This window comes from Anabrus simplex, chromosome 4 (assembly GCF_040414725.1).
Source record: "Anabrus simplex isolate iqAnaSimp1 chromosome 4, ASM4041472v1, whole genome shotgun sequence".
NCBI classification, from domain to species: domain Eukaryota; kingdom Metazoa; phylum Arthropoda; class Insecta; order Orthoptera; family Tettigoniidae; genus Anabrus; species Anabrus simplex.
In genome coordinates, this window is record NC_090268.1 from 221,513,721 (window position 1) to 221,541,372 (window position 27,652).

Here is a 27,652-nt window from a genome sequence, read left to right on the forward strand (position 1 = left end):
AGAGCATGGAACAATTTCATATCAATATTATTAGGAAGTGTAACACCATTTATGTTAATACCTACATCCACCCTTCTTATAATTACTAAATTGTTGTAATTTACTTTAAAGTGGTTCTTCTCTCTTCACTGGTCCACCTGGGAGTGCAATGTTGTGCCAGCTGGCTTGTTTAACAGTAACTTTCTGTTACATCATTTGCCTTGTGGAATTGTAATTATAGTCAGTCTTTTATCATTATCATCATCATATTTTAAATTATTTTGGAATAATTTGGGAGATATTTAATAGAGTTTGAATGGTTGATCTTTTCTGATATGTGATTCCAATTTATTATAGTGAAGATTGGCTAATCATTTTGGTGTGTGATCACTGAGGTTTATTGTTATGTCATTGGCTTCTGCATAACTGTAATTGTAGTCCATTATTATTAATATTATTGTATTTTAAATGTTTTTTGAAATGTATAGGAGATGTTTAATGACCATTAGTGAATTAATTACTATATATAATTTAATGGAGTTTGGATTATTGTGCTTTATTGCGTCTTATTTAATTAAGCAAGTTTTAGATATGTGTGGTTGTTGAGGTTAGTCTGGTTGGGTTTTTTTCATGATGTGTGTTTTTATTGGCTCCTTTACATTTATTTGTTATTTTCTATATGTAATATTTAAAGATTTATGGTGATGTCTGTGAAGTGTAGTGTGGAAATCACATTTTGTAAGGTAAAAAGCAATACAAAATTGCAATTAGACACAACAGGCTGTCAGCCTTCTGCACACATATAATACAACACTTATCTCTTTACAGACATCAGCACAGATCTTAAAATATTACACATGGAAAATAATACCAAATCATTAAATATAAAGGACGCATTAGAAACACACATCAAGGGAAAAAGCCAACCAGGACAACCTCAATGATCACACACACACCTAAAATATTACCCACTCTTCACTCTACTTAATTAAATCACGTAGCAATAAAGTACAATTCAAACTCAATTAATACATTAATGTATTAATTCACTAGTGCTCATTGAAAATCCCCTAAATATTTCAAAAACAATTTAAAATATAATAATATTAATAATACTAGAGTATAATTACAGTTCTGCGATGGCCAATGACATCCCCAGACCATGACATAACAGAAAGTTACTGGTAAGCAAGCCAGCTGATGCGACACTAGTGACCACCACATCGCACTGCTAGGTGGCTGAGTGAGGAGAGAAGAACCAAATGAGGAGTAATTCATTAAAGTAAGTTACAACATTTCAACAATTATTAGAAGAGAGGACACAGGTTTTGCACTTTTTAATAATATTTTTCAATTTATAAAGAAAATTTAAAAATACAAATAAAATGTGTGATTTGATAGAAACTGATGATGTTCTTTCAAGAAAGAAATGTGCCATTCTATTTTTAATTAAATTGTATCTTTTTGAGGTATTTGTTAAATTTAATTTTATCCTGATATAGTTTTGACAGGCTGAAGAAGCTAACAGTTAGATCAAAATGAACCCATAGTTAGCATGATCTCAGCTGTTGGTGTAGTCTTCCCGAGGTCTTCTATAGTGCACTGAAGCATGCATGAGCTGCAGTTGAGGAGGTGAGCCATGGTTGGTTTATTTCCACATTCACAGAGGGTCAACATGCAAAGGAAACCTCACTTTTTAATGTTGGTCCAGGTCCATCATTAAGTCACTAGATGTATTGTTGTAGGGATCGTGGGAACTGCCATATGAGTTAGGGTATTGTTAAATACTACAGGTGTCATTTCAGGTATCGTGGAGGCTCTCACGAGGTACGGTCGAGATGAATCTGGTGCTATTAGTGTCGATGCTGCTGTCAAGGAGGCCCAGCAGCTGCTGAGGACCATCCAGAACACTAATATGATCCTGCAGGCTGACAAGAACAACGCCGTTACAACACTCAGGTGAGTTGTAAAATGTAGTGTCAATCCATCTACTGCAGGCTGCTTGTATCTGAAGCGACCTCAGCCTTAATGTTTACAGCTGCTCTGAGCATCATTCCCCACCCCGTCCCAATGAAACCCTCAGCTGTTGTTGTATTTCCATCGTTTAAAAAAAGTTACTAGTGTGCAGCTTCTCCTCGAGCTGAACACTACGTGAGAGACGTGTGCAGGCGCTGTATTCAGTGAGTTAGTTATTCAGTTTAGTCATAAATAAGAGGAGAGGGGAATAAGAGAGGAACACGTATTATAGGACGAACACAATGGCAGGTCAGTGTGGATAGAGGGAGCAACAGAAGTAGGAGACGAGGACAATCACCTCATCTTCAAATAGATAGGCTCTCTCCTCATCAATCCCAGTTCTTCAATAACAGGGTTTTCTGCACTAGGAAGTCTTTGACTGCACACAGGTTACTGTTGTATGTCCGGCGCTCCCTTCTCGCTCCGCCAGCCAGCTACACGCGCGCCAGGTGTCATTCTTCTAGCCTCGACGCGCAGCCCTCAGTGCGCGTGCCTGGACCGTCGTGTGTGTACTATAAAGAGGAACTCCCAGCCTGTCCAGATGCCCACTTGCCCCGGTGTCCAGCTCCAGAATACACCCTACGTCGAGCACGGAGGCTACTCCTCTTGAAAATGTGCTTCGGCCAGGTGGACTGAATTTCTGGCAGTACGAGGTCTCACCTCTGGTCACCGCTCCTCTTGCCTATTCCGCTGCCCATATCCAGTCATACTATTACATACCGTTATATTTCCGTAATTAATGCAAGCTCCCTTAGTTTCGCTAAGTAAGAATTCTTCCAACATTGAACTTGCTTTTATGAACTCAGCAAGGAAGGACTTTCCAAAACATTTATGTCAGTACTTCTGATAGTTTTCGACTATCGACTTTTCATATCACAAGGACTATCTTTTCGAGATAGTAGTGGATGTAAATACTGCAAACTTGTATATAGTGTACAAAAGATAGACTCTTTCTCAAGATTCCTAATTCATTTTGCTTCAAGTTAAATTTCAGTTTTATTTGTGTAAATAGTGTATTTTGCATTTGAAGCAATAAAGAAGTTGTGTTTAGTAAATCTCAACCTTGGTTACAACAGTTACGACGTCACACCAGTCTCGGTAAGTCTGTGCAGTAGCGTGCGACTTTCTTCAATATGTGCAAGTAAGTTGTAGTTTTGCTCGTATCTTGAAACTAATTAGGAACTGGTTTCTCAACACCAGCTTCCAATTTTATGATAGTGAAGGTGACTCAGGAGCGAGTAGCTAGTATTATTAATAAACTTGTCTAAAGTAATGTGACTGTGAAGCTCAAAACAGGGTGCTTATGAATGCTTAGAGATTTGCAACCCCAACCTGCCTTCAGTTGCACATTTACAAAAATAATGTAATTAGAAACATCATAGGCTTACTTATCTATTTACTTATTATTTAGCGGAGCACTTACATAAAACACAAAACAGTGGAGGAAAAACAAAGAAAAGAAAAACAAGTTCATGATGGACACTTTCCAGCAGCCCTAATACATTACAGTCCAGGTGTCACATCAATAAAATCTTGTCTCTCGCCTAGGTAACACCTGATAAGACATTCAAAGGTGATGTGGTAGATTGGCTGACTGTCATTCCCGCAGTCGCAGGCAGCTAACGCTTTCCAACCCCATTTATATGCCAAAGCAGCACAGCATCCATGATTAGTTCATATCCGGTTTAATAGGACCCATAACTGATGGGGTAGCTAAATAACGGGGCCTGTTTGACTCGTTGCCATTGTGGAGGTGCTTTGGTGGACCATTCTTTATTCCATTTCTGCTGTAGCTTGAAGTTGTTTACTGAGTGAATCAATCCTGGTGGGTTTCTTGAAACTGTTCGGTGATGCAATATAATATGATCTGAAATATCAGCATTGATTGGTAATATTAATTATTTATTTTATTCATTTTTTAGAAAAAAGATATGAGTCGTCCAGTTGCAGAACCCTTTTTGTCCATTTTTTCTCAAAGTGAGTTATCACCGCCGTTGTATGCAGCTCATCAAAATACACAATCCAGTAATATAATACATGAGCAAAGTCCATTTAATCCATATGTTTAAAGACGACAAATAACTGGAACTGCTGCAGCGTGTGTTATGCACCGAAGCTCGTTATGTCCCAGAACCCTGTAAGAGGATCACACTTACACGAACAAAATCAGGCAACTGTGTGATAAGAGGTGAAGTAAACTACAACAGCAATTGTGGTAAAAAGAAAAGCATATCGAAGCATGGGAAACCCTTTTCTGCTATTGTGCCAGGATCAGTGGAGGAAGGGTTTCCTCTAAAGAAGGATAAGCTCAACGACCTGAGCACATTGCTGACCAAACATTATGGGAAAGAGTGGATTAGTAATGATGACCTCACATTCTACAAGACACTGTTTGACCAGTGGCAAACTTTAAACAGTGAAATACCAAACTATGGCACTGATGTGGGAGATTTTGTTGAGGACAATAACGGATTGTTCATATAACTGTACAAAATGTTAAAGAACTTATAAAACGTTTTGAATGAATGATAATTTCTTGATGTAATCATAAAATCAAAGAGCCAGGATTAGATTACCAAACATTATATCCTAACCTAAAAATTATTCCATTCGTGCTATTTTCATAGTGTAATACTTTCAGACGTAGCTAACAAAACATGTTCACCATAAACCTGCATAGTCTATTCCACATACTTCTGCACATACCTTTTATCTCCACAAAACTGCTGCAGAACTCGTTATGTTCAAATGTTTTTTGGAAATAAGATGGGTTTTATAAGTTGTATTTTGTGGAGATTTTGCGGTATGACAAAGATGAATGCTTACTGTTTAATTACGAAATTTCAACCTCCTATCTTTGATGCATAACAAATGACAGTTTTTTGCGCTTCCTGAAAAATTTGTTTGTCTGCACATAATGGGTTTTGAAACTGGACGACTCATATTTTGTGTATAATATGGTAGTTCCACATACAGTATGTTAGATGAAAAGTAGATGTTTCACTTTACAAGCTATGATTTTTCTTCTGTTGTCTTTGGTGATTCGATCCAGCCTCAGAAGTCTCAGAAATAAGACAAAAAATTTCAAGTAGTGTTATCTGTAAACATCCCCATAATGCTGTTATCATTTCCTTGCCAGTTAGCAATTTCTACCTGCGGCTTCAGGAATTCTGTTGAAGAAGGGTTTCCAGTAGTTCCAGAAAATTGTTTGATAATACCCAAAACAAGATTTCTAGCCTCTTCATACCACTTCACCACCATTTTGACTGTGAATGCCATGATGATGTAGTTGTCTGTCACTACCTTTCTTGCAATGTACCAGTCCAGCAGTAAATACAAACTTGCTATTCAGCATGTTGGATCTTCTCTTCTTTTATCACATAATTCTCAATTCTGAGAGAATTACCATGTTTGTAGATTCTCATGGCACACAATGCCCATTGACAGTATTTCCTCTCAGCAGTGATAACCTCATGGTGCTATATCCCTCATGGGTCTTGGCCATCCAAGCAACCGATGCTCAGATTACCAGGTGACGCACGGCCAGTGCAATGAATGCTCTTGTCCATTATTTGTTGTTTTTTAGACCACTTTTAATGGTGATGGATATGAAAAATTACCTTAAAAAACACAGGTTTGATTGCATATAATACTGCATAGAGAATAAATTGGCCTGACAAAAGGGGACAAGTAGGGTCCCAATAAATCTATTGGGGCACCAAAACAGCAGGTTGAAAATGTATGTATAGGATCTCCCGAAGAAGGTTTGAACTGTGACGAAAGGAAGTGATGGTTAATGTTTTTTGTGAAACAACTTACTGTTTAAAACCATTAAAGATATCCAGAAACTACATGCACACGAATTATAGAGCATAAAACAGTCCACAATAACAGTTTTAATTTTGTTAAGAGTAGGTGCTGGGGAAGAGCGTTATTAAAGCATTAAACTATTTGGGTAAGCACCAGACATGCTGGTGAGGAGCCTAAATCCCCTAAATGTGTCTACAAGTTACTAATCTCTTAGAGGTACTGGAGAAAAGGTCATGTTACCAAGTGACTGCACATGGGCAGGCTTCAAAGAAGGCTGTCTGAATATGAACATGCCTTCTTTTCTGCATGTTTCTTTCTCATGTGTCTGAACACCCTGGCAGTATTTATCTTCGAACAGTAAAACAAGGCCTTCAACTAAATAGCTACATTTTTCTACATCTTTCCCCATGTGAAACAAATGACTTTGTGAATACCAACTGGTATATGTTTGCAAATATAATAATCCATCATTGAGTAACAAATGAACAGTACTCAGCACTGACTGTCATGCTGCAATAGCTAAAATTGGTCCAGTAAGTGATATTTTACAAAACTCAAAGGACAAAATCATTTGAATTTGCAAAACCTAGTCAATGTGAGCAGAAATGGTGGACAACGTAACCAGATGTGGATAAAGGTACAAAGAGGTTGTCTAGTCATCCATCACTCTTTGATGGTAAATTGAACTTTATGTTTGTTTCCTGTTCTGATGATGTGAGTTTTCCTTTATTGTGTTTGTACATGGCAATTGGCTGGTAGATTTTATATATGGTACCACCTTTGTCTCAAATGTTTGTGACCTGAATGTTCAACACAGCCTCGTAATTTTGTTTGGCCTGTTCCAAGTTCTCGTTGTTGTCATTCCTTCCCAGTGATGTCTGGACTGGCAGAAGGTGTGATACCTTTTGAACTGTAAGAATGTGGCTGATGTTCAACTGTGTGCAATCACAAATCACCAGGAAAAGAAGTCAAGACCTTGTACCGTACCGTCTTAACAAAACGACCGAGCAAGCTGGCTGCACGATATGGGCCATGTGGCTTGTATTCAGGAGATAGTTAGTCTGAAACCCTACATCAGCAACCATCAAGATGGTTTTCCATGGTGTCCCATTTTCAAATCCCTATCTTAATTAAGGCCACAGTTGCTTCTTTCCAGTCCTGGTCTTTTCCTTCCCATTGTCTCAAAAACTCTACAACGTTGTAACAAAAGATTATCAGAGACAAAAGGTACTGAAAGTATTGCAGCTGTCAGCAGTGCTTAAAAGATGGAAACCATTCTTTTTTTTTTGTGTCAACTTACTGTACCCATGTTCTTGAAGTACAGTTTTATAGTCTGTCAAACACAAAATACAAATTTATGGAATTACTATAACAAACTGGAAAAGAAAACAAAGTGATTTGACGGAATCTGAGGATGTTCGTGTAGAACGAAACACTGCATATAATAAACTTCATAATGAATCCCTTATTGACATTGACTAGTCTCTTTTAAGAGATGTATTAGCTCCACCTTTTAATACAAATCATGATATATCACCAAGGATAACATCATCATCATCATCATCATCATCATCATCATCATTTCTTTGCTTCAGAGAACCGGGTGCGTTTCTGTACGAGCCTCCTCCAGTTTCACCTGTCCATCCACAGATTTTGTTCATATATGCGACGCCAGTTTACATTCTAATTTCAAGGTCCTCAAAAATCTGCTTCTCCCTCTCCGTCTTCCTCTTGGTCTCTTCCCAGGAACACTGCAGTCAAGTATGCTTGAGGAATCCTGTGGGGAGCCATTCTTTTCATGTGACCATTTCTTCAGTTCTAGGCTCTCCAGCAGGCTTCTTTCCAATCCAAACTGCTGTCGGATATCCACATTTCTTATTTTATCCATTTTTTTTTTTTTTTTTTTCATAAACAGAAATGGAGGAACTTCATTTCTGTTGCCTGAAGACAACGTTTTGTTGATCCTGTAAGTGTTGATGCTTCCAGACCATACATCAGTATAGGTACCATGTATATTTTGTACAAGCTGATCTTGGAAACTAATGGAAATTTTTCATCCAAAATATTTGACATACATTGCGATAGAATTTGGAAGCTTTCTGTATTCTGTTGCTAATCTCCTTATGTATGGTGTTGTCTGAGGACAGAACACTACTTGAATACTGAAAGTTGTCTACAATATCCATCTCCTCATCTCCAATTTTTAGATTGACAGTTGGAGAGTTTCTACTCATCACCAAGCCAACTGTCTTGATTTTGCTGATTTTAAGACCTAAGGTTGTAAAACCTTCATTGCAAAGATCTAGTCTAGCTTGTACTTTTGTTTCCATCTCACCCCATACCATTACATCATCAGCAAACAACCAGGGCGTTAGTTGTTGGATCCTGTCTTTTAACAGCTTTTAAAACTTTATCCATTATGATTATGAAGAGGAGTGGTGAAAGGCAATTTCCTTGCTGGACTCCTCAAACCAACCTGACCTTCCATCCTGGAGCTGGACACAACTCTTGGTCATGTTAAAATGTAGGACATGTTTCATCCCTCTTTTGGGTCATCTTCAGTTACATGTAACTTCAATGATAAAATAACATACAAATATGAATTAAAAACATGCACAGTGTTGCATTAAAATTGAAAATTGAAATGGATTTGTCAAAAATCCATGTCTTATGTGCACTCGATAAATATGTATGAACAAAGATGCCACTGTACATTGAGTTTCTCTCATCGATTGGCCGGCACGCGCATCCAGCTTATCTGCCTCCCATTGACTCATCACTTCCCATTACACAACGCAGCGACAGCACGGGAATGTCCGCACTTCGCAGTTCAGGTCCGTGTTTAGAACGTGTATTTAAGTGTTGATCTGTCGCTCCAACTGTTCTCGAGTTGTGAAGCGTTACTTCGGGGTATAATTCTCATAATGCCTCCACATGTGAACACAGAAGAGGAAAGGATATTTATGTATGATAATTATGTGAAAACAGAGTCTTGCAGGGATGTCATTAGGCTATTTATAACACAATTTCCAGGTGCACGCCCTCCACAAAGAGAGACCGTGCAGAAACTTGTAAACAAATTGAGAGGAACTGGTTCTTTATTCGATAAGAAGCGAAGTTATACTTGTCGAGGATAGAGTAAATGAAGTCACAGAAATATTAGATCATATGCCTACAAAATCCCTAAGACGACTTGGACCAGAAGCTGGGGTTTCAAAGAGTTCAGCATGGCAAGCTGCGAAAATGTTAAAATTGAAACAAGTTACCATATGAGGTAACTGTAGTAAATGAACTGCATCCACGTGATCATGATTTTTGAAGACCGTGTTATTAGTGCGGACATATGGCCATCACAGTCCCTACATTTAACTGTTTGTGACTTTTATTTATGGGAGAGCTTAAGAAATAAAGTGTATGCAAGAAACCCTCACATCTTGGACGAACTGAAAGAACATATCCGGAGAGCAATAGCCTCCATTACAGAAGATAAACTTACACCTGTGAATCGGAGTTTTCTAAGACGATGCCAGAAATGTGTGGATGCAGGAGGAGAACATTTCCAACATCTCCTGTCACTAGGTACGAGCTTATTTTCTTAATTATAATTGTTATCTCATGTCATGCACGGATAAAGTGAGTGAAGTGCTGTCCTTGTCGCTAGGCACAGAGCAGGCCGTGATGAGTCGACGGAAGGCAGATAACCTGGGCGCGCCTACCGGCCAACCAATGAGGGAAACCCGCTGTAAGAGACAACGCTGTCACAAGACACGTGTAAAACAATGAGAAATATACTAAAAGCTTAAATATTCTGCTGATATCTTGATAAGAAATACAGTGTCACCTTGAGCAGCTGTCATTGTTGTACAAACTTGTAAGATATGGGGCGGTAAACAAGTCATATCGATGGGGTCCAATGTACCTCTCATAAAGTGATAGGGAACAACGGAGAGAAATCTTAACGTAACACGGATTAAAGAGAACTTGATATTGATAAACTGTGAAAGTGATATCCCACCAGACATAAAAGAGGAGTCTAAAAAAGAAAATAAACTAAAATGAAATGGGAACTGCAAAGAAAAATGAACCAAACTAAACAATGCCAAAATGAACTACTTACTCCCCCACTGGCCCCGTTGGTTACATACTTTTTAAATTCATGTGTGTATACGTTTATCATTGAAGTTATACAGGGTGATTCAGCTAAGTTGTGCACCTCAAATATCTTCTTATTTGTTAAAGATATAGGCATTCCATTTCCAGATTCTTAAATTGTATTAAGGGGCTTATAAAATGCTGTCCTATTCCTCTCGATCACATACGTAATTACAAAAAAACAGATAGCAGCTCTGTTTTTTTAAATAAGACTATACTAATTTCACCCAATAGAACAATTAAGAATTGAGCGACAAGCTCAGTGATGTGCTTATTTTGCAAAGCCGATGAATATATTTGGAGATATTGAACGGTTTCAAATGTGTAGGCACTAGACAGAAAAAGATGCACCACTCGCCTTGATGTCGGGCGCGTAGTTGTCGTGCTTGACTCACGCCTTGTTGATAAACATACACAACCTCACCATTATCTCGAGGAAGAAAGCAGTATGATCTAGGGCTACAGCATTACAAAGCTTTTGTTTCATTGCCATTGAATCAGAAAAAGACCAGATAACACAATGAAATTGTAATAATTTAAGTGATTTATTGTCCTGCTCATGAGTACATAGTACATGAGATGAAATCAACAACTTCAAAATCCAATGAATGAAATGGTCGTTGGAAAGAATGGATGTAAACTTAACTCTTTCCAATCTAACTGTGAGCATTGCTTGCAGCGGCCGAAATTACGCTCAGGCCGCGCTGTGGGCATAGCCCGTAGTAAGGTTTGACAATTCACTAAAAATAGAGAACGAGCTATCCACGTATTCTGTTGGTTACATTTTGTTTCTTCCTGTATTAGTTACGAGAGTATTTAAGCAGATGGCAGTATTATATGTCTAAGTTAGAGAATTTACGATATTTTCAATCAACATGCATCAGTAGATATTGTCACTCAGTAAGCTCTAAGACATTGCTTCTTGCGGCAAACACGTGCTTGACGAAAGTGATATTTTCGACATTTTATGATATATTATAAGTTTATGCGCAAATGAACATATTATTGACATATGAATTCGAAACAACTTCTTACATTTCATTATGACTCGAGTTCATTTTACGGTCTAGCACATGTTCCCACGTATTTCAAATTTGCATGAATGCATAAGATTGTCTACATATTAGTAAAGTTGTCTGTTTAGAAGACTGTATTTTCTCAGAAGTCTTTTGTGGTAAATGGAACAATAATTTTACATTTGAGTAACTTTTGACAAAATTTATCAATTAAAATAAAATTTCTTAAGAGCTCCCATTTTCATTATTGTAATTATTACTATTATTATGAAAAATTATTATTTTTATATTGTGCTCATTATTGTTGTTGTTTTGTAATTGCAATGCACATTTTATATTAGCAAAATAGGGTAAATATTACAGTATTTCAGAAAACTGTACTTGCTTAGTTATCTGTCTGACCTTTTTTCCAGTCGCAAAACATGGTATAATATATAAACAATTTTAAAATCTCAAGTGATAGTTGACATTATACAAACAGCGTTTTTCAAAACTAGATGCTAAAACAAGCACAAAGACGAAAGTATCATGCAAATATCTCCTACAGGTACAGAGATATAATGTTTTAAATATCCCTAAAAATGCCCAGTCCAGAACGTTTGTTAGGGATATTAAGGCCCAGACTGGAATGGGTTAATGGACAACATTATTGTTGGGCTCTTTGGTCCTCCTTATAGCCAACATGTAAGATCATTGTACATTAGCAACAGGCAGTGGTTGAGTTGATATCGTAAGTTCTGTACTCTTTCAGTACTGGCAAACCTGAGACAATTGAATTAATTTACACACTAAAATTTAAAGTGAAACAAAACTTGCCCATTTCGTTTCTTGTGAATGACTCTTCTAATTTTCTTCTTACGAGTGTGGCTGACCATCAAACAGTTTGACTGCACAATACCATCACAATATGCTATGTATGGAATACGTTCGGTATGTGTGTTTATCAACAAAGCGTGAGTCATGCAGGAGGACAATACACGGGACATCACAGTGAGTGGAACTTCACTTTCTGTCAATACCCACACATATGAAATCCTTCAATATCTCCAAAAATACTCGTTGAATTTGCAAAATAAGCGCCTCACTGAATTTGTTGCTTGATTCTTATTGTCCTATTGGGTGAGATTAGTATAGTCTTGAGAAAACAAAGTTGCTACCAGTTTCTCGGTAATCACGTATGTGATCAAGAGGAATAGGACAGTACTTTATGAGCCCCTTAATACAATTTAAGAATTTAAAACAGAATGTCTATATCTTTAATAGATCAGAAAATATTTGAGGCGGGCAACTTAGGTGAATCACCCTGTATATAGCTGAGGATGTCCCACAAGAGGGATGAAACATGACCTAAATTTTAAGGTAACATTTTATCCTTGGTGATTTAGTGTATATCATGATTTGTATTGGAAAGTTGGAACTAATACATCTCTTAAAAGGTGATTAGAACGAAACACATCATTCTCTTATTAATAAATGTTCTCTTTTCCAGGTATGTGGTAGTATTTGTGTTTTGTGTTCCACACGAGGCTTGAGCTTGATGTCACCCCTGCTCTGAAAGGGGGTGAGAAACATTTGGGACAAAGTGGAGTGTACATATTTGTGTTTTTAAGAGTACACAACTAGCTCCATGTTGTGGTTTAGGAAATGTGAACAACAGCTGAAAGCCATCGAGCAACTTCTCTCGGATAATACTGACCTGAATCCTTTGCGGCAGGGGCTCGAGACGTTGACGAGTCACCTCGACGATTTGCTCGGTCTCCTGAAGAATGCTTCAAACACAGAAATGAAGGTGAGTGAATCAACGTTCATTACTTGTTTCTCGTATAGATGATGTTTAGTAGCAAAGACGAGGTGGTCAAGGAGAGGCTCTTGTTCCCTGATGAGCTCTTTTGTGTACTTCTGAGCTTCATCAAGCAGGTTGGGCTTCATCACTCTTTGAGGGGCCATACCAGTGGCAAAAGCCTAGGAACAAAGGAAGAAAATGATAACGTTAGTGCACAGTTCAAGTCCGACCTAACTTTGAGGTTAGATTTTGTCAATTTACAGAAAAATGGTGGCAGATGTACTTTACCTTGTACATAGCATAACTATTCCTCAGTGCACTGGTGACAGCTATGATTCATTTGTTTCATTTTATAAGTGTTATCTCTGGAAATACATCATGTGTGGAATAATGTGTACATTCTGCAGCAACACGGTGTCATGCATAGTGATGATATTTTCGACCAATTATATGAATGTTGATTTTTTTGTCTCAACTGGAAGCTGCATATAATTAATGCCCAAGAGAAGAAGAAAACAAAGGATTGTGCCATATATTCAGACAGGAAACTGAAGGTGGAATCTGTCGAGGGAAGACAGGACTCTAAAGTACTCACATCTGTGAGCATTTCCTTTCCTTCACAGTAGTGGCAACATCTTTCACAGAGGTTTGAAACATTGATCATCTTGTCTTAGCAGAAAATACCCAATATGTGGCTTTCCTTTGCTCTATGAGCTTATGGATACTCTTTGCATCTGGGCTCCTAGTCTCATTGCCATATATCATTATGAGGACGACATAATGATTGAACACTGTTCCTTTTAGGCTTATAAAGATTTCAGCTGGCATATTGATCAACTGAAACTATAAATGCTGGATTTATCCTTATATCTTTCCTAGGGCAATGCTGATTGAATAAAACTCTGGTCTTGTCCAGAGTGACTTTACATTTATTTTTACAAGTTGCTTTATGTGACACCGACACAGATAGGTCTTATGGCAATGATTGGATAAGAAAGGGCTAGGGGTGGGAAGTAAGCGGCTATGGCCTTAATTAAGGTACAGCCACAGCATTTGCCTGGTGTGAAAATGGAAAACCATGAAAAATCATCTTCAGGGCTGCCAAACTTCTATTGTCTTTCTTTCTGAGCTAGTTGACGTCCATGTTTCACTTTCATACAATGCCATGCTCCAGGTGAGTCTTCAATGTCTTTCTGATTCCTATATCAATGTTCAAAGTGAGTAAATTTTTTTCTTAATAAAGGCCTTCCTTGCTTGCACTAGTCTTCATTTTATGTCCTCCTTACTTCTGCCATCATTAGTTATTTTACTGCCCAAGTAACAACATTCATCTAAAGTACTGCCTTTAAGACTTCATTCATTTCCTGGTCTAATATGTCCTGCATTACTTGACCATTCCACTGCACTCCATTACTTTTGTTTTGGACTTATTTATTTTCATCTTATATTCCTTCTCCAAGACTGTGACCATACCATTCAGCATGTTGTCCAGATCTTCTGCAGACTCAGATAAAATAACAATCTCACTGGCAAATCTCACAGTTTTAATTTCCTCTCCTTGGATTGTGATTCCTCTTCCAAATAATTCTTTGATTACCTTTATTGCCTGTTCTATGTAAACATTGAAAAGAAGATGACAAACTGCAGCCGTGCCTCTCTCCATTATTATTATTATTATTATTATTATTATTATTATTATTATTATCATCATCATCATCATCATCATCATCATCATCATCATCATCATCATCATCATCATCATCATCATCATCATCATCATCATCATCATCATCATCATCATCATTCATGGAAAACCATCAAAGCTTGTCTATTGACACTGACCATGAAGTCCTGCACCAGCATATAAATGATGAAAAATTGCAATATATAACCAACATAACTGGTAATTTTTTTGTTATTTTTTTTACGTCACAACGACACAGATAGGTCTTATGGCGACGATGGGATAAGAAAGGCCTAGGAATGGGAAAGAAACGGCCGTGGCCTTAATTAAGGTACAACCCCAGCTTTTGCCTAGTGTGAGTTCAGAGCTGCGTGCTCCTAACTGCATGGCTAACTCGCCTGGTAAACTGGTATTTATAGTATAACTAAATATTTACAAATATAGCACAGAAGGTGTGTGATATCACAACATACGAGTATGATGATGAACAACCAGGTTGGGCTATTGGGGGCTGTGACAAGGGAAGATTTGAACTTCCTGACATTCACCTCTCCGACATTTTAAAAAATTCACTTGAATAGCAATTATATTACATCGTGGGCTAACAATTTCCATGGAATGAAGGAACGTTGTCTGGCGCTTTTCACAATACTTGTGCTATCGACGGAGAGTATTCTTCTTCTTCTTCTTCTTCTTGATCAGATTTACGGTACCAATAACATGGCTGACAAATTCATTATGATCATTTCCATTGTGGAGGGAAAGTGTTATAGGAGAGAAGCTGTCGATAACCATCAAATGCTGTACCATTTTTATTTCTTATTTTTTTAAAATGGAAATGCCACTGCATTGGTATTGCTGGTTATTTGAGAGGGATTCTGCTGCACTGTAAAAGTGACATAAGACTAAATTTGAGCTCCAGTTTAAAAAGTCTTGGGTTTTATTGACGGAGTTGGAGTATATCTTTGAACTAATATAATGCTTGTGTTGTTTTGCAGGTGAGGAATCAAGCCGATCAACACATCCAGAGGATATCGAAGCCCAGGGGTAAAGTGGAGCAGATACTACGCATCAAGAATGAAGTGGATACTCTTTCAGATGAATCAGAAATGTTAGTCAACAACGCAAGTCTTCTTCTTGGCCAGGCCAACACAAATGTAAAGGTTTGTATGATCTCTCTCTCTGTTGGGCACCTTTTATCCCTATGTGTTTTTTATCTCTTTTCTTTCATTGTATTTATTCAATTATATCTTATCCCACATCTCAAAGCCTGGCCTCCTGACAAAGCAGAAAGGAGCTCGTTGGAGGCTGAGAAGAAGAGGAGAGAGCCTAACTGTATCAAGATGTGGAGATTGTCCTTGTTCTTTAGGTTTATCCTTGTCTTGTATTTCTGTTGCTTCCTCTTTCCTTACTGTTCCTCTCTTTGTACATATGACTTAATTTATGATTTTCTAGATCATCATAAATTACTGGACAGACCTAGTTACTTTTACTGAGGATCACTAATATAAGCAGCTTCCCTTGCAAAGCCTCGAAATGTGAAAGGAGACCTGTAATCTGTCACTTCCATGGGTTTAATGAACATACTTCAGACAAAGACGAGTCTTCACTATAATGCTGATTGATTAATTTTGCTTACAGTTGTTCATGGAGGACGATGATGAGGTCTCGAGCATTACCAAGGCTCTCCGAGAGAAGGAGGGTATTCTCTACAGACTGAACCCTCTCTACAAGGAGGAGTACGTCCTGAGGGCACAGGAGCATGCAGACAAGTTGTTCCGCTGGGCGCAGCAATACAGGGAGTATGTATGATGTTATCAACCATCAAGCTGTGGCTTTTTTCATTGTAACTTAACTGCTTGTATTTTAGAGACACATAGAAGTTTATAATTGAACAAGTCTGTGGTTATTCGGATATCGGTAACCGTTACCATGGTACCATAATATATTTGTTGCTTAACGGAGTTAATTTTTGTGTCCTTATGCGTTTTAGATTATCATTTTAATTATTTCAATTATATTTCTGTGGATGGGAGCCATGATGCACATGGTGCATCAGCGGCACTCTAATGAGCTTTTCGCCTCTGGTACCATTTGACACAGTGTGTGCGTCACGACAGGTAATGAAGTGGAATGAAGAGGAATGAATGTTTTGTTCAACCGTAGATATTCAATAACTTTTCTACAACAGATTAATTTTCAAACATTTTTCATAAAAATGATCTGTAGTAAAATCCTTATTATTGCTGCATGAACAGTCCGTGTACAATGTATATAGTCAGTACAGTAGCCTCTAATAGTGCGCTGCAACAAATACTAGTAGATATGGCATTGTTTGGGAATCAGTTACATCTGTCTTCTGTGGGATTCCACGAAATATTGCTCAAGACACAAGCCTGGTTGTCCTGGACACTCGCTGCAGTAGAACACGCTGTCCTGTGGCACCCCTCTTCATAACACTGTCTGCACAGCTTTCGTAATCTACACCCATTCTCCTTAGCCACACATTTACTGTCAAAATGTGCTCTTGTAGGTGGTGCGATAGATTTTGGGAGCTTACGAGATGGTGTTTCTTCTGCTGATAAGGGCCTGCAACCTCGCTATCCTCTGTTGTCATCCCAGAAAAGTATGCCGAATTGTAATGACTACAGAGATAATAACTAACAATTAATCCGATGCCCAGATGGAGCATATGTTTAACAACTTAACTATGCACAGATGAGATCTGCTTGTTTATATAGATACTAGCAGAAATACTATCTTTAACATTCGCCATGGAGTGTGACACAGGTGTGTCGTTATTGGCTGTGAAGGTGTTAATTATGATACAGTAAAGAGCAAACAAAGATCTTTGTGGAAGTGGAGTTTCTTACTGAACAAAGGTCTATGAACATATATCAACAGTTGGCCTCAGTATTACAAAACTCTTAAGCAAAATACAGTTTTTTCAAAATTTGAAACAAAAGTCTATGTTACATTTCCTTCCTGTGTGAGCTACAAAAGGTGCGTTACAAATGAAAAATCTGTTAATGATTGCTCCAGTCAAGATGTATTTAGCTGTTAATTATTTAAGTTTATTTCATTTCTTGTTAACAAAATGGCAGCTGGTATTCTTTCTCCCACCACCTGAAAGATTCAATCTATGATAAAGTGTCTACAGATTGTGATGAGCTATTCAAAACAAGACGAGGAATGCTCAGTTCAAGTTTTTTGGAAGTGCACTTTAAAATGACACATCCCAAATTTTACATGTTTAACTTTCAAAATATAATTTCCCTAAAATCAGAAGAACCCTTCGTCTCCACAGGATACATTAACATACAGGAATAATTCTTGTACTGACAGAAACTCACAGTTTGCTCACAGAAAACTGTCTTTGGAACATGAAAATAATTGTGAAAGGTGGTATTGAAAGAAATTGTTGTTGGGAACAAACTCTCTGGGATGAGCTGAAGAAGTGAGTAAAGCTGGAACATGTCAGCACAAGAATGAGATGGAGAGACAACAACACTACAGATCTGGAGGAGGACTACAAGCACCCTGTAGCAATATTCCAGACTCTTATGATATGCTAAATAAGTTTTTCATTCATGTAAAAACGTAAAAAGAAGGCATATCAAAAATGGCTCCAAACAAGGACTGAACATTTGGCATTATACCAATTAAACATGCTAATATACCAGTCACTTGGCTCATTCATAGGTTTCTTCACCTCCACTAAAAGGATAATTTCTGTTTCAGCCTGTTCAATGCAACTCGCCAAGATGCTGACTTTGCACTTAGAGCCAGTCAGGCATACCAGAAAATCGTTGATGCCTTGCGTGCCGCTCAACAATCTGCTCGGAACGCTAGTGCAGCAGCGGATATTGCTTACGTAACCGTGAGTACTTTGTGTTTCTTTTCATCTCCAAAATTACAGCAAATATTGTTGACATAATTTACGTAGAGGGTGGGCCGTAAGTTACCGTACCAATGTGTGGCATTAGTGTATTTCACAAGTGTTTGAATGATGCAAATAGATTTAACATACCCATTTTACCATGTGATTTGTAACAACAAACCAGTGTGTAAATTTTTAAAAAGAATAATATTTTAATCATAGTTATATTTTAGTTATTGGGATTGTGGTATACCAGCTGTATATAATCTATCTCAGATCGAAACTGGTCCTGTAATTTTTAAAAAATGTACAAATATATTTAATTACTACTACAAATAGTATTGATTACATGGGAATGTCAAACGTTTTATAATTGAGAAGTAATGAATATGGAGATTTGGCCTACCCTATAAAATGAGATGAATGAATGGAATACGGTATAGATTTGTAATTCTGTAAGGGAAATTTGTTAAAATTAGGAGGAGAAGTACTTTGACAGTGTTCCTTAGGATGCAGAGACAATGGCACTTCATAACTTCCTTGTGCATGTTCCCTATAATACGTACAGTGATGTCTTTGCTGTGTTCTAGGCACATCCTGGATCACGAGCAGAATCTCTTCCAGAAAAGGCGAAGGCCACGGAAGCTGTGTCTAAACTTCTGCACGATAGAGCTGAGGAGCAGGTCTTCAAGGTACAAGAGGTGCAGTCTGAATTCGAGAAGCAAGAGGTTGCTGTCAGCAGATTAAAGGAGACTACCAAAAACACCGAAGACAAAAATAATGCCCTTCTTCGTGACTTGGAGAAACTGAAGAGTAATCAGAGTGAGTAGCACTCCAAATGTTATGTAACAATGACTCTCACAACAGGATCTGTAACATCTTATATCTGTTGCAGTTCTCAAGTCTACTGAAGATGCTATGATGCGTGCAAACAAAGCCTTGGCGGTCAACAAGGAAACAAACATGACGGCGAACCAGATCACAAGGGACGTGGACAAGAAATTACGACCTCTTCTGACCAAGATCAGTGACGACCAGGACCTCAGTATCATCAGGGATAAACGTAAGTAATCATTACCTATGACCATGGTTCAAGTCCTCCTCTGTGGATAAAACCTGCCAGAGGTAATCATATTTTTGAAGGGCAGTAAGAATTTCATTTGACACCGCACATCACTTTTGATGTTAACCTGACAAAATTAATTAAAACTCACCCACATGGTAGAGTAAAACACAATGTTAAATTTGACAGGTAGGCAGGCTAAATGGCTCCAATGGCTAAATGCATACAGTAGCTGAGGCCATATGAGTACTTTTACTATGTTGATGGGCTACTGCTACATCTGCTGCCCCAGGCTTACACCCTGTTTTTACACTGTAGCCAAAAGTTCTTCGATCTCAGGCTTCTCTTCTGTCAGTTTTCCTCCAAGATGTTTGTAGTTTAGCAGCAACTTTCAAGACAGAGTTTGTCTTAAATTTCTTTGGGATTTATGCTTATTCAGTATACATTCATCATTTTATTTTAAATATTTGTTATGTGTTTACTACACTACCAACAACCACAGAACCATGCAATAGTGATTACATCCTTCCATAAAGGGTTGGCGTCAGGAAGGGCATTCGGCCGTAAAATAGAGCCAAACCCATATGTGCTACACAGTTCGCATCCGCAACCACACAAGTGTAGTAGAAGAAGAAGAAGAAGAAGAAGAAGAAGAAGAAGATTTGCCATGTGTTTAATTAAGTTACTTTTATTTGTCACCTAATTAATATTATTTCTTTATGTTTTAAATGTAATTTGTGATTCAGAGCAATTTCTGTTTCAGTGCAGCATCTGATTGGAAATTTTAATAAAATATCACTGTAATTTTATGTATGAGCCTATTCTTCTATAGAATATAAATATATATAATATAAAAATAATAAATATTACCATAGGAAATTGAATCTAGCAAAGAAGTCAGATAAGGATAACATGATGGCAAGCATAATTGGCAGCCATACAAATTTTTGTGAAAAATGGAAGGGTATGTGTAGGTACCTTAAGGCAGAAACAGATTCCAAGAAGGACATTCCAGGAATCATTAATGAACAAGGGGAGTGTGGACGTGGGGATCTTCAAATGGCAGAAGTATTCAGTCAGCAGTATGTAAAGATTGCTGGTTACAAGGATAATGTCCAGATAGAGGAGGTGACTAATGCTAAAGAGGTATAAAAATTTACATATGATAACAATGACATTTACAATAGGATACAAAAGTTGAAAACTAGAAAATTGGCTGGAATTGATAAGATTTCTGGGGATATACTAAAGACAATGAGCTGGGATATAGTACCATATCTGAAGTACTGGTACATATTTGATTATTGTTTGCATGAAGAAGCTATACCAAATGAATGGAGAGTTACCCTTTTATATAAAGGAAAGGCTGATAGACATAAAGCTGAAAATTACAGGCCAGTAAGTTTGACATGCGTTGCATGTAAGCTTTGGGAGGGCATTCTTTCTGATTATATTCGACATGTTTGCAAATTTAATGACTGGTTCAATAGAAGGTAGTTCAGGTTTAGGAAAGGTTATTCCACAAAATCTCAACTTGTAGGATTCCAGCAAGACATAGCAGATATCTTGGATTCAGGAGATCAAATGGACTGTATCACGATTGACCTGTCTAAAGCATTTGATAGGGTGGGTCATGGGAGACTACTGGCAAAAATGAGTGCATTTGGACAAAACAATAGAGTGAATGAATGAGTTGCTATATTCCTAGAAAATAGATCTCAGAGAATTAGAGTAGGTGAGGCTTTATCTGACCCTGTAATAATTAAGAGGGAAATTCCTCAAGGCAGTATTATTGGACCTTTATGTTTTCTTATGTATATAAACTAGCAGTTACCCGTGGCTTCACTCGCGTCATTTTCGTAATTTGATAAAAGTAATCGTTCCTCGGCACTGTACTAAGACATTATCTGAAAATGCCAAGTATAAAAACTCACTGAAAAATAGAGTTTAATTTACCCCAGAAACTCTTTGTAAATCACATTTGAGGTTTTGCCTTTTGGGGCTAAGATGACCATGCGACACAGAAATGTACATGTAAGAAATAGTCTTGTCTCAAGTCAAAAAAATACACGTTTCTTTATTTTTAAAGTAGATTCCAAATACCAATTTCCATGTCTGTAACATTTTAATTTTTTGAGATATAGGTATCCTCATAAAAAATTATTCAAATCACTTTTCAACTTCCTTTCCGCCCCGTTAACTGCCTATTCCGAAAACAAAAACGTACCTGTTCCTGTATTTTTAAAGGACTTTCCAACTCCAATGTTTCTTGCCTCTAACATGTTAAGTTCTTGACATATATTGTAGATATACCAGTAATAATTTTAAAAATTCACCCGCTTTTTCAATTCATTTCAGCCCCTTAAATGGATTTTCCAAAAGCAAAAACATACGTTTCATTATTTTTAAAGGAGATTCCAAATTCCAGTTTTTCATGCCTGTATGTCTGTAACACCTTCAATTTTTGAGATATAAGTATTCTTATAAAAAGAATTCAAAACCATGTTTCTTTATTTTTAAAGGAGATTCCAAATACCAATTTTCACGTCTGTAACATTGTTAGTTTTGAGATATAAGTATCCTCATAAAAAGAAGTCAACTGATGTTTCAATTCATTCTTGCCCTCCCCCCCGCAAGTGTTTTTTTCCGAAGAAAAATAATAGGTATATCTTTACTTTAAAAGAAAATTCCAAATACAAATTTTCATGTCTGTAACATCTTCCGTTTTAGAGATGTAAGTATCCATCCTCGCCCATTAATTTGATCACTCCCCCCCACTCAAAATGCAGGTTTTCTTTATTTTTAAAGGAGATTCCAAATACGAATTTTCACATCTGTAACATCTTTAGTTTTTGAGATATAAGTATCCTCATAAAAAGAATACAATTCATTTTTCACCCCACCCCCTGCCCGATACCTTCCCCCCCCTCCCCAAATATGTGTTTCTTTATTTTTAAAGGAGATTCCAAATACCAATTTTCACGTCTGTAACCTTCAGTTTTTGAGATATAAGTTTCTCCGTAAAAAGAATTCAACGTTTTTCACTTCCTTTCTCACTCCCCCCTTAAGTGAATTTTCTGAAAACAAAAAATATGTGTTTCTTTGTTTATAAAGGATCTTCCAAATACCATTTATCATGACTCTAACATCTTCAGTTTTGAGATATATTTATCCTCATAAAAAGAATTCAACTCCCCCTACCATATTGATTTTCCTCCAAAATGTGTGATTCTTTATTTTTGAAAGATATCCCACTTACCTGTTTTAACATCAGTAATATCTTTACGTTTCTTATATATAAGTACCGTCATACAAATGATTCAATTAATTTTTCAATTCTCTCACCCTCTTAAGTGGATTTTCCAAAAACAAAAGAATCTGTGTTTCTTTATTTTTAAAGGAGATTCCAAATAGCAATTTTCACTTCTTTAAAATCTTTAGTTTTTGAGATATAAGCATCCTCATACAAAGAATTCAACTCTTTTTTCAATTCCTTCGCCCCCTTTAAGTGGATTTTCTGAGAAAAAGAAGTACGTATTTCTTTATTTTTAAAGAAGACTCCAAATACCTCCCAATTTTCACGTCTGTATCATCTTCAGTTTCTGAGATATCACTATCCTAATTTTTTTTAAATTCACCCTCTTTCAGTCCTTTTTATTTCCCCCACCACCACCACCGAGCGAGTTGGCTGAGATGTTAGGGGCGCACAGCTGTGAGCTCGCATCTCGGAGATAATGGGTTCAAATCTCACTGTCGGCAGCCCTGAAGATGGGTTTCCGTTGTTTCCTATTTTCACTCCAGGCAAATGCTGGGGCTGTACCTTAATTAAGGCCATGGCCGCTTCCTTCCCATTCCTTGGCTGTTCCTATCCCATCATCGCTATAAGACCTATCTGTGTCAGTGCGACGTAAAGCAAATAGAAAAAAATTTCCCCCTCCCCCCCTTATGTGGTTTCTTGTGAGAACGAAAAATACATGATTCTTTATTTTTAAAATATTAAAAATACCAATTTTCACATTTTTAACATGTTAAGTTTTTGAGATGTTCTGTAGATATGCCCATTTTAAAAATTCACCCCTTTTTCAGTTTCCCCTAAGTGGATTTTCCAAAAAAAATTATCTACGTTTCTTTACTTTTAGAGGAGATTCCAAGTACCAGTTTTCAACTCTGTAACATGTTAAGTGTCTGAGATATATTGTAGGCCTAGATATATTTTTTTCAAATTCCAGCCCGTTTGTCACTCCTGTTCACCCCCTATTAATTGGATTTTTCAAAAACAAAAAAAATATGTTTCTTTATTTTTAAAGTAGATTCCAATACCAATTTTCATGTCTGTAACATCTTCAGTTTTTGAGATATGCGAATCCTCACAAAAGGTATTCAATCAATTTTCCCCCTTTTTTCATCCCCCTTAATGGGATTTTGCAAAAACAAAAAACACATGTTTCTTTATTTTTAAAGGAGATTCAAAATACCAATTTGTACGTCTGTAAACTTTTAAGTTTTTGAGATATAGATATCCTCATTTAAAAATTTTACCCAACTCCCCCCCCTTTTCACCCCCTTAGCGACTGAATACCCGAAAATCCTTCCTTAGTGAGCACCTACACTCTAATATAAATGTTCTTCAAAATTTCATTACTTTATGTCCAGTAGTTTTGGCTCGGCGATGATGAGTCAGGCATAGAATCTCAAGGATAACTTAATAAAACCACCTATTCAATACTTTCCACGTTTAATGTGGTTTGAATCTATATGAATTTATGTAGACTTACCAGGTCAGGTACATCTTTCACCCATTATTTGGGCATCTTCAGCCTGTAGACAACCTTTAGGTCAAGGTTTGGGACCTTTTTTAACCATATATAGTATAATATACAAACATTAATAATCTCTTAAGACTAACATGCCAGGATAATAATTGAAATAAAATGTGAACAAAACATAACTGTGGGTAACATAAAATGATGGTGTTTTAACACGTTAAAATTTGTCGGTCCTATTCTATCTAACTTGAAAATATGTCCAAAACTAAAATGGATCTTCTTCCTCTATCATAAGTCTTGGGTAAAGAGGATATTAATACCAGAGTTCACTTGACCCACCTATATCATTTCATGTTCTTGACGTACCGTAACTAATGTCAGAATGTGTTGTCAACCACAAGTGGAGATTTAAAACTGATTGTTAATTGTAGGCTGGTCAAGATTGTTGTGAATGAAAATATAAATTTAAATTAACGGTGTTTTTACACAGTTAAAACTTGTCAGTTCTATTTTATTTAACTTAAAAATATGTTCAAAACTAAAATGGATCTTCTCTATCATAAGTCTGAAGAAAAGAGGATATTGATACTGGGGCTTATTTGACCCACATATTTCATTTTCATGTTCTTGACGTAACTTTGAAATGTGTTGTCAAACACTAGTGGAGATTTAAAAACGATTGATATATATATAGACTGCTCATGAACATTGTGGTGAATGAAACTGTAAGTGTCTTAACTTCGGGCCTTATATAACGACAAGGAATTGTAAAGAATACAATATTAGGCTGTTTCTTAGTTTTAGGCTGCTGCTTAATTGAGAAGGAACATCCTAGACACTTGATACAGTCTTGTATGAATACCGGCATCATTCCCATTGACCTGATAAGTCTACTTAAATTCATGTAGATTCAAACCACATTAAACATAAAAAGTATTGAATAGGTGGTTTTATTAAATTGTCCTTGAGATTATATGCCTAGCGTCATCTTCAGTACGGAACAATAATGAGAGTTGTTACTTGTAAGATGGTCGGTCAGTCGGTCGGTCGGTCGGTCGGTCGGTCCGTCGGTCAGTCGGTCCGTCGGTCAGTCGGTCAGTCAGTCAGTCGGTCAGTCAGTCAGTCAGTCAGTCAGTCTATTATTTTATATATATATATATATATATTATCTTATTAGAAAGGTTGCCTGCATTGTGGTCATGATAATTAAGACGTTGAAATCGAAGCGATCTGACACCATGGTTAGCTGGATCGAGTCCTGTTGGTCGAAAACATTTTCACTAACAGAATGTTATTCAACAGGGTAGGGGAGGTGGTGGTATACAATTTCTAATCACTAGATTGCGTGCCAAATGCTTGGATTAAATTCCAAACCTTTCCGCATTGTTCATATGGAGTGAGGGCATATGACGCTGTTGATGGTGATTCGTCTGCTGGATGGGGACGTTAAGCCTTGAACAGACCCTGTTTCTCTACGGGGTCGGGGATGAGATGAGATGAATCTGTCATGGCGGGTTTTTATGACCGGATGCCCTTCCTGACAACAACCTCATCAGAGGAGTTGATGAGATGAAATGAATGACATGATATATGATAGTGGGAAGGGAGAGGGTGAAACCCAGTGCTGGCACATAGCCTACTCCTGTCAAATAGCACCCTCTCATCCATTACATCATAGTGGGTATTCTTTCTGTACACACAGTACAGTTATGCTTATTGCCTCTAAGGTAATTTGGTGGATATGTTTTTGAGGGAAGAAAGAATTTATTCTCTGTTCGTATTCCATTATCTATGCAGAACTCAAGCATTCTCTTCCCATTGCTGTTCAGACTTCTCTCTGCCCCATACCTACCCAAGCTTCCATGGCCAGAATTCATCCCTTTCCCAACTCTAGCATACCAGTCCCCAGTTATTATCACTGATTCTCTGGTATCTCTAGCTTTGTCCAATGTTCTCTGGAGGATAGAGTAAAATATCTCCTTTTCCATCTCATCACTATCTTCAGTAGGAGCATATATTTGTATGAGAGCAACTTTTCGGTTATTTTCCAGATCCAGATCTAATCTCATTATCCTTGGGCTTATTGCCTTCCAATCCAACACTTTATTACTTAATTGTTCACTTGTGATAATTCCGACTCCTTCTTTAGCCCTACTTCTCTTATCTACTCCTGAATATCACAGAATATATCCCTGGTCCAGCTCCATTGCCCCTGTTCCCTTTCTCTTCACTTCGCTGATCCCGAGAATTTCGAGTTTGTACTTCTTCATCTCCTCCATTTAAGGCCACGGCCACTTCCTCCCCATTCCTAGGCCTTTCCTGAGCCATCATCGCCAAAAGTCCTATCTGTGTCGGTGCGACGTTAAGCAACTACCAAAAAAAAAAAAAAAAAAAACATCTTTCCTTGCCTGTCAGAGAGGTAATATTCCAGGTTCCGATTCTCCTATTCCATTTCTCACCAATTCATCATCTTGTGATCTGTCCGGCTTTATATCTAATATTTCTCTGAATTGTTTTGAAATTCACTCTATACGTGTAATTAACCCTGTGATGAAGTAGGACAGTGAGAGGCTTGCTCTCTTAAAGCCTCTGCCCTTGCTTGATTTTCTTTCTGGGTTTACTCCCATAGCCTTTGGGTCAAAACCCTATCCACAAGGCAGTGGATTGCCTCACTTGATCTGCGGGTGCTTATTTTGTATAACCTTATTCGCACCTGCCCTGAATATCTACAGGAACTTCCCTTATCAGCCATTGGGACACGCCATGTCACAGTTGAGGCCCCCCATCCCAGTCTGTTCCCTGATGAGTACTGACTGGCTCCTACTCAATTCAGAACCAGTCCCCAACCAGGACTAGACCAGGCATGGATTTTTATACCCACTGTATAAAATAGTTTTTCCTCTTGGCTTTGACATTATTGTAACACTGTTACATGGCTGGTCTTAGGGCACTTTATACAATATATTAAACAAACAAAATAAGAAGAAAGTAACATATTTTGCTGTGCCCACTCTTTGACACTCCATACGGAATGGACATCATGAGACTGATCTCACAAATCTTCAACAACATTTCTAGAGAGAATGGGACAAATGCTAAATGAACTAAACTGGTTCAAAAAGACCTAGAATTTTTAAACATTGATCCCAGATATATTCAACAGGAATAGATTTAGAATGCTGATCAGAACATTTGACACTCTCCAGTCACTGACTGCTAAAACATTGCGTCCTGGAGTGGGCGTGAAGTGGACTCAGGAAAGGAAAGTAACCCACAGTGCAAAGATGAAGGAATACTTGGCTAAGAAGAACGTTCACTCGAGTTAGGAACCATGTGGTCCAAGGAGCCTCAATGAAACAAGAAGAAGAAAATATAATTTACTGTGCCAGATTTTGGCACATTAAAACAAATGAAATTAGTTCTACTTGGTCTTTGCCTGCCATTTCTATAAAACAAAATAGACTTATTATCATAGAATAATAAAGTTCTATCTGTGCCTGTTC

General features: G+C 37.4%; 1 protein-coding gene across 1 annotated transcript in view; it reads left to right on the top strand.

The window, feature by feature from the left end:
- The window catches only part of wb (wing blister), a 682,542-nt gene that overhangs the window by 578,724 nt on the left and 76,166 nt on the right, over positions 1-27,652 (top strand). The window contains exons 28-34 of the mRNA XM_068227209.1: positions 1,785-1,938; positions 12,615-12,762; positions 15,439-15,603; positions 16,082-16,242; positions 18,182-18,320; positions 18,911-19,142; positions 19,216-19,383. Coding sequence (XP_068083310.1) covers positions 1,785-1,938; positions 12,615-12,762; positions 15,439-15,603; positions 16,082-16,242; positions 18,182-18,320; positions 18,911-19,142; positions 19,216-19,383 — 1,167 coding nt within the window. The remainder of the gene's footprint in view (positions 1-1,784; positions 1,939-12,614; positions 12,763-15,438; positions 15,604-16,081; positions 16,243-18,181; positions 18,321-18,910; positions 19,143-19,215; positions 19,384-27,652) is intronic.